Here is an 8,046-nt window from a genome sequence, read left to right as displayed (position 1 = left end):
GAGTTGAAAGAAGGAGAGATAGAGCATGACCACCGGGTTCTCCATTTCCACACTTTTGATGGACTTGTGCCTAATTTGTAAACAGGATTCAATTTCGTTTTCTTCAACACCAAAGCCAACAGGGTCTAGAAATAGCCTTTTCCCCTGTTGATTGCGGTACATTGCTGACCTGTGCAATTCTAGGTGATTCATCTTCCTAATCTTTGCCTTCTCTATTTGAGAAGGAGTTCGTTTATTGTTAATTGTCCGAGGCGCCCCTGCCGGGAAATGTCGATGGGGCTACCTAGCCACTTTTTTTTTTCAAGTTTCAGTTTTTTTTTCAATGTACTGTTTCTTCAATTCCACTTCCCGACCATTGTGCCATATTTTTGGGAGGGAGATAAATACCTTCAGTTTTATTTACGAATACATAAATCGAAGTATGGTATCTATTTCTATGCCAGTCAAAGGAGGATAGACCCTTATTGACGGAGTCGATTGCTGTTTGTTTTTCCTTTGCACTGTGCTTATTTTGGGGAAGCTGGATATCTTACACATTAAATCGATCTTATGTCACTTCCAGTCCTCGCGGAGAGGCAGACAAATAGAGACCTTGGTGAATTAGAATGAACTGAATGATACTAATAGTTTTTTTTTTTTTTTTTTTTTTTACTAAATAGTCACCACTAGGTGTATCAGAATTGTGGGGGAATTTTTGACACCCCCAACACGAAACTGTGAATAACATATAAAAACACTCGTAATTTCTCATTTAAAAGTGGTTTGTTTATTTTCTTGATGGATTATACTTCCAAAATAAACTATTAAAGTTGTATGAAAAGTAATAGAAATATTATTTTTTATCTTTCAAAAACCAGTGTTTACAAAGTGCCGGCACGCTTCTAGGCAGACATTTTTTTACGTAATAAAATCAATTGATTTTTACGAGTTAAATATTTTTCAATTTTTTAACTTTAAAAATCTATCAAAATTTATCTATTGATTCAATTTTTACGATATTTTCAGGGTCAAGGGGAAATTTTATGCTCTTTCCAATAAACCGAATATAATATTTTAGACAAACGTTTTTTTTAATCCCCCCCCCATTTTGAAATGTCTATTTAGATTTACATAATTAATTAATATAACAAAGTTTTATATATCACAAATTGAACATAAAAGGTCAATAAATAAAATATTCAAATTTCAAACAAAAAAAAAAAGAACAGTTTTTTACTAATTTATATGTAAAGTTCAAAGTGTAAATCCTTTTTTTTTTTCGAAAACCAGGTGGAGTTTTCTTTTGTTTATTTTTTAAGTTGGAGTTTATTTTATGCTTATAATTTTCCATTCAATATTGGACGCTGAGGATATTCTATTCTATTTTATTCATTTTTTTTTTTCCGATGTTAAAAAAAAATCTCTCAGTAATTAAGACTGACAATATTAAAAAGAAAGTTCTGGTATTTCTCTAAGATAGTAAAAAAGAATCGAAAATAAGTCGCACCTCGCACGGTCAATGTGTAAATGGTCAAAATCTATAAATGAAAAATATACACTTTGCAAGTATGGTAGCAAAATAATGACTTCTATTGAAATACGTGAAAAGTACACAAGGGAGATTCGGCTTCATTGAAACGGGGGTTTTCCCCCTTCCATACATATCAAAGTGAGAATTCTTTTTACATACGGGTATTTTAATGGCTGATAAACAAACATCGGAGACACGGTACTTGGTTGAAAAATCCTTTCATTTAAAAAATACATGGAATATAATATATAAATATAATTAAATTCTCATACCGGAACATTAGAAGCAATCAAATATTAATAATTTGAAACAGGTAAGTGATTTTTTCACAGTTAGATATATATATTACATTCACACGACTTACGTTTTTTGTTTTTCGTGAACTTTTATTTTTAACAAAACCGGTGAAAAAATAATTGTATATTTTTTCGGTGAAACCTTTTATGATATTAAATTTTGGTCTTTCCTCATTTTATTGAAATAAAAATTATGATTTGAAATTACATTTTCATGTTGTTAGAAGTTTGTATACATGGAGAGTCTATTTAATGAAAAGTTTTCAATGGCGACTTGTCCAAAAATGCTGATATACCTTATCAAGGCCCAAAAGACTCTCGATGATAAGAGCTAAATTAGTTTGTCAGGTTGACGGTTAAACAACACTTTAATGATTGGTAATGATGATGAAATGTGATTATTCAAGGACGGCTCGAGATGAATTTGTTTACGTTGGACTTGAAAACGGCCATATTGTAGTCAGCTGAGAAGCATCCCTGGGGTATAGAGTTCCATAGACAGATTGTACTAGGACGGAAACTCTGGTCATGAAAGCTTCGTACACAGGGGGAGACAAGAAAATTATTGACAATGGTGATAGCTAGACGAGTTTTTGTTGTGAATTTTTTTTTTTTTTTACTGGAGGGGGAGGACCACGGAGCTCAGTACCATAACTTTAGTGTCGTATTCACCCAAGAATTATGACTAAACGCAGACCCATGGCGGAAATGATGGCGATTAGAGTAACAGGACTGGGCAAGGTTGGGGTTATTGTGTTAAGCGGTTTGTTTTAAAATTCCTTTTTTTATTTTATTTTCATCCTGTTTTTCTTTCTTCCTTTTTTTTTCTTTTCATTTGCCGTTCTGTCTGTAGGAGTGGTTCATGATAGCAGCCATTCCAACTTCATTACGGTCACTAAAAGCAAGACCACCAAACTCTGAAAACAAACCTCCGAATTCTTCGGATTCCAGTCTTTTAATTTTCATTCCTGGAAGATAAGATATAAATATGAAAAAAGTCATCTTATTTTCGGGTTCGACAGATGGCCGCCCCCTTCGGTTTTCTTTACTGACTTTTTCTCTTTTCGTTTGGATAATATTAATAATTGAGACGACTTCAGTGGAGCCGGTGAATAATGACGGTAAGTCGAACTGAGTTCAATCGTACTATGGGGACTAAGTCGCTTCGTTTTCGCCTACATTTTAGATAAAAGTGAATACTATTCTTAAATTCTGTTTTTGACATGAAATGGGAGACTTTATATTTCTAGTACAACTTTTAAACCGGACAAAAGCTGAACTATTTATTATTTTTTAATCCTAACAAACTAATCCTAACTACTAGTCAGTTTTTATTTGGTTCAGAAACTGATTTTATAAAATGTTAAACCCTAATTATAATCAAAAGTTGTAATCGCATGTCGAGCATTTTTTTTTTTTTTTTTTTTTTTTTACTGATAATCGTTACTATTAGCTACATAAATTATTTTAAAGGAAATACAGTTGAGAAATTAGTAAAAAGAAAACAAAATTCTTGTCCACATTTTCCTCTATCGTAAAGAAAAATCTGTATGATGTATGTATTCATTACGAAACGAAAATTTCATATTTAGAAATTGTGTTATACACCGAGTAATTTTATTTTTATAAAGAAAATCATTTTTAAGTGATTAATGGGAATTCGTAGTCATTAAAACATAAAGCTAGCAAGTTTGAATTATCTCCCTTTGTTTTCTTTTTAAACATTGTTTTCAAAATGGCGAACAAGACAGCTAAGCTACACTGTGGGTACTCATAAAATTTGATTTTCTTTTTTAAAAATAAAACTACTTGATCAATTTACGTAGTTTTAGAATATATATTTCGTTTCATCACGGGTACGCACATCATAAAGCTTTTTCTTTATTTTTGTTTTTTTGAATAGGGGGGAATTCTAGACAAAAAAACAAATTCGGTTTTTACGCCTTTACATTTACCGTAAATGTCGGTTCTGATAAAAGTAGCCATCTTTTAGTCGGAAAAAGTAAGGCCCATAATATAAACAACGTTTGCTCAAAGCAAATTATCACGAGTAGGTTTCTAGCAGTATTTTGTTTATTTTTCAATTTTTGAGCGATTATCGAGACTCTCCAGATGACCGTCAAACTGAATTATCTCCCTTGCCTTCAATTAAAATCCGCTATTTCAAAATAGAAAATGTCGTACCGCCAGTAGTATGCATTATTTTTTTTTTGGTAAAAACTAGACCTAACACATCTACGGGATAATTTTTCCTAATTTTTCAGAATTTATATGAATTTTGAAATTCCAAGTAAGTACGTAATAGTGTTTTTACCTTAAATGAATTTGTTTCAAATCGCACTATTTCGCAGAAGCACTTGAAACTGTAATGATACAGTTGATAACGCAGACAGAATTGAACTTGAAATTAATGGTACTAGTGCAGAGAGTGATCCGGACGTAAATAATAACGTTATTATTTAAAAAGCCATTCTTAACATGGGGAAGGGGGGTGTTTTGTACCTATTCTATACTTTGACCTTACAACTGAATAAAAAAATATATCCAAAAACTTTAATTAAACTTGGAAATACGATTTAAAAAAATAACGCGGATCACTCTCTGCACTAGCACCCATACAATTAAGCAGAATAGAGACCGCATATCTGTACTAATATAGAAAGAATTTACAAAATAACAACAAATAAATAATGCAGATTATTGTCGACTAGTATTGAGTTCTGTTAGCATTTTTATATTTCATTAAAACTGTATTTATGTTGAAACAATTAAGTATTATTTACACTCCCGTTTGTTCTGTGATGTTTTGTGATAACAGTCCAGAATAGTTAACAGTTAAAAACTCGTAAACAATCAAACAAACAAACTAAAAACAATAAATAAATAATAAAAATAAAAACAACAAATAACTTATAGCGGTGCTAATGCACTTAGTGATCCGCGCTGTTTTTTTTTTTTAATCGTATTTCCAAGTTTAATTAAAGTTTTATGTTTTTTGGTACTAGTGCACTTATTGATCCGTGCTGAAATAATAACGTTATTATTTAAAAAGCCATTCTTAACATGGGGAGGGAAGGGTGTTGTGTACCTGTTCTATGCTTTAACCTTACAATTCAATAAAAGAACATACCAAAAAACTTTAATTAAACTTGGAAATACGATTTTAAAAAATAGCGGGGATCAGTAAGTGCACTAGCACCGTTTTTTTTTTAATTTTTTTTTTTATTCAATTGTAAGGTTAAAGTACAGAATAGGTACAAAACAACCTCCCCATGTTAAGAATGGCTTTTTAAATAATAACGTTATTATTTCAGCACGGATCAATAAGTACATGAATGACTGCATGAGTACCCTTATAGCAAACGCAGTACAATTAAATTCTCTACTGATCCGTACACTTTTAATGTGTGGAAACTGTGTGATATTTTTATTTCGATGTTCGTTTGTATTGTTGACACACAAAAGCCCAAATAGCGGCCGCATTGATCGCTTAACGCCAGTTAATTTCATGCTGAAAATATAGTAAAAACAAACTTACCCTCACTAACCCTATGTCCTAGTGGCAACCCCATAAACAAAATCCTAACCACACGTAATTAAGTTCAGTAAAGTTAGGCGACCACTTCAGTGACGGCGATTCTTGTTTTTAGTGTCAAGAAAATATCTTCACATAAATAACATTCTAAAATGAAAAATCTTCGTTTTCACACGTTAAAAGTATACATACCAGTAGAGAATTTAATTTTGCTGCGTTTGCTATAACTTATTTGTTTTATTTTTATTAATGAGTTACTGTTAATGATTCTATGTTTTATCCGTTTTGTGAAATTTATTCATTTTTGTGAGTCTAATTGAATAGAGAATGTACTGCCGCGTACAAGGATTGAACTCATGAACTTCAGATTATGAACATTTTTGGTTTAGTACATTTCCATCACGATAGACCTCTTTAATCATCGGTTCTCGTCCTATTCTCCCTTTATTGTCACCCGTTATTATATACAGTAATAATCAGAGAGAGAGACACACACACGCAGTTGAACCCAAATAACATTTAAGATGACATTAAACTTTAATTCTGAATAGACAATTTTTAGGTACGTGCAAAAAAAGGTACGTTTTATGTAATTTTCATTATTTATTAACAATCACAGAATATAATAAACTCATCATTTTTTAAAGTTTAATGTCATCTTAAATGTTACTTTTCTACCGAACTGGATATATTTTTCGTGTTTTTATTCAGTGTAACATGTTTATTCAGCTCGAAAACCATACAGTGTTTATCGATGTATTGGAACATTCAATATGGCGTCTTATTCTCTCTTTAACACGGTAAGTGTGGGAAAAGATGTTGTAAATAAAAAACCGGATAAAATACTGTTAAAAACTCGCTCAATATATGTTACCGTGACATAGGTTGACATATATTCGGCGGGTTTTTAATAGTATTTTGTATAGTTTTTTTTATTTATAACACTTTTTTCCATACTTACGGTGTTAAAGAGGGTGTGAGACGCCATCTTGAATTTTCGAATACATCGGTAAACACTGTATGTTTTTCGAGCTGAATTAATGTTACATTGAATAAAAACACAAAAAATATATATCCAGTTTGGTAGAAAAGTAACTTATCTTGCCTTTGATAACATTTATTTGTTATATATTTGTTTTTTGACAACTTTTTCGAATCTGTGTACAGTAATACAAACCCCAAAAAACTTGCTAAAGCCAAAGTACTAAGACACATGAAGTCCGGTTTGCTTTTTTTTTTTTTTTTTTAAATAATGTATTAACAATTAAAAAATATATTTCAGGAAAATTACGAAAAAAGCCATTAAAGTCCGTGCTAATGAAATCAATATAACTTGAAGAAAAATTAATTTCTCGAACTATCGATATTATCATTGAATTAAACATTGTTTATTCAATGTTTTCACTAAAAAAATAATATAACTGAAAAAAAAATTAATGTGATTTTAATGGTAATAAATGATTTTAATGGTAATAATTCTCACAAAAAGTACATTTTAGTACATCTGTTTTTTACCACTTAAGTCTGATTGACAACGTCGTTAAACCACACATAATCACCTTAAAGTAAAATGCAAGAAATTTAGTTACCTGCCCTAAAACGTTAGAATGGTCCGGAAGCTTCTTTCTTAGAACTGCACACCTGTGTAACTCTTCCATTTGCCTGCTTTCCAGCTGACTACAATATGGTCGTCTTCAAGTCTAAACTAAACAAGTTCTTGATGAGTCGTTCCCCTTAAGTAATTCAATTTACCAAATTTACACTTCAACGATTACTATGATATTGTCCCTTTCACTACTGTGCACTCTTTTACCCTTATCCTCGAGTGGGCTCTGGGCCTTGATAAGTGGTGATCCATTTGTCAAAAAAAAAAAAAAAAAAAAAATGGTGGGATATCATTTTACGTTAAATTTATATACGAAATTGATCCCCACCCCAATCTATATTCTTAAATAGTTGCTTTTTTTCTGCCAAGTTTTTCACTGTGTTTACATGTAATCGCATGCGCATTTATGAAAACAAATAAAAACCTGATCACGTACCAATTTTTCAATTCTAATCCCCTAGCAGCATTTCCCCCAGATGAAAACTGATAAAATATCCTATATTCCAAATTTCGAATCTGTAGATAAAAAATTCGTGGAGTATATAGGTTGATTAGTCTTCTCGGTACTAGTGTACTTGATCCGTGCTGAAATAATAACGTTATTTTAAAAGCTATTCTTAACATGGGGAGGGGAGGGTGTTTTGTAACTATTCTATATTTTAACCTTACAATTGAATAAAAAAACAACATATCAGTAACTTTAATTAAACTTGGAAATACGATTTAAAAAATAGTGCGGACCACTAAGTGAGTGCACTAGCAACGTCTTCTCACACACACACACACACACACACACACACATTATCACTTTTATAGATATATAGGCACACACGCACACGCACGTTCAGTTTCTTCCTTTGCCAAAACACAATTTTTATATCCAATTTAAATTAATTGTTAGTGCGATTCTTGGCTTTACTGAAAGACACTGTTCTGTTTTGCACTCCTACGATGTAGCAGAGTTACTACTAAAAAATAAAAATAAAAAATAAGTCGGCGCTGTGTGTGTCCAAATCAGAAAATTATATTTTTAACGTAAGGACATTTAATCTGAAGTGGTTGATTGACAACACCCAAAAGTCAGTCAGTTCCATTTCTG

At 31.5% G+C, this 8,046-nt stretch overlaps 1 protein-coding gene across 2 annotated transcripts in view; it reads left to right on the top strand.

Moving 5' to 3' along the window:
• Positions 1-8,046, top strand: part of LOC145291471 (integrin beta-PS-like) — a 106,441-nt gene that overhangs the window by 8,423 nt on the left and 89,972 nt on the right. Inside the window, exon 1 of one of the 2 annotated variants that reach the window (XM_080137346.1) lies at positions 2,476-2,927. The exons of the other annotated variant lie outside the window; for it this stretch is intronic. Within the exon in view, the coding sequence (XP_079993472.1) occupies positions 2,795-2,927 (133 nt within the window). The 5' untranslated portion in view covers positions 2,476-2,794. Of the gene's footprint in view, positions 1-2,475; positions 2,928-8,046 lie in introns of those variants that run through there. 2 annotated transcript variants of the gene reach the window in all.

Source organism: Euprymna scolopes, chromosome 12 (genome assembly GCF_053919585.1).
Source record: "Euprymna scolopes isolate OS-2025 chromosome 12, ASM5391958v1, whole genome shotgun sequence".
Taxonomy (NCBI): Eukaryota; Metazoa; Mollusca; class Cephalopoda; order Sepiida; family Sepiolidae; genus Euprymna; species Euprymna scolopes.
Note: the sequence above shows the minus strand (reverse complement) of the source record. Positions and strands in the feature narration are given on the sequence as shown.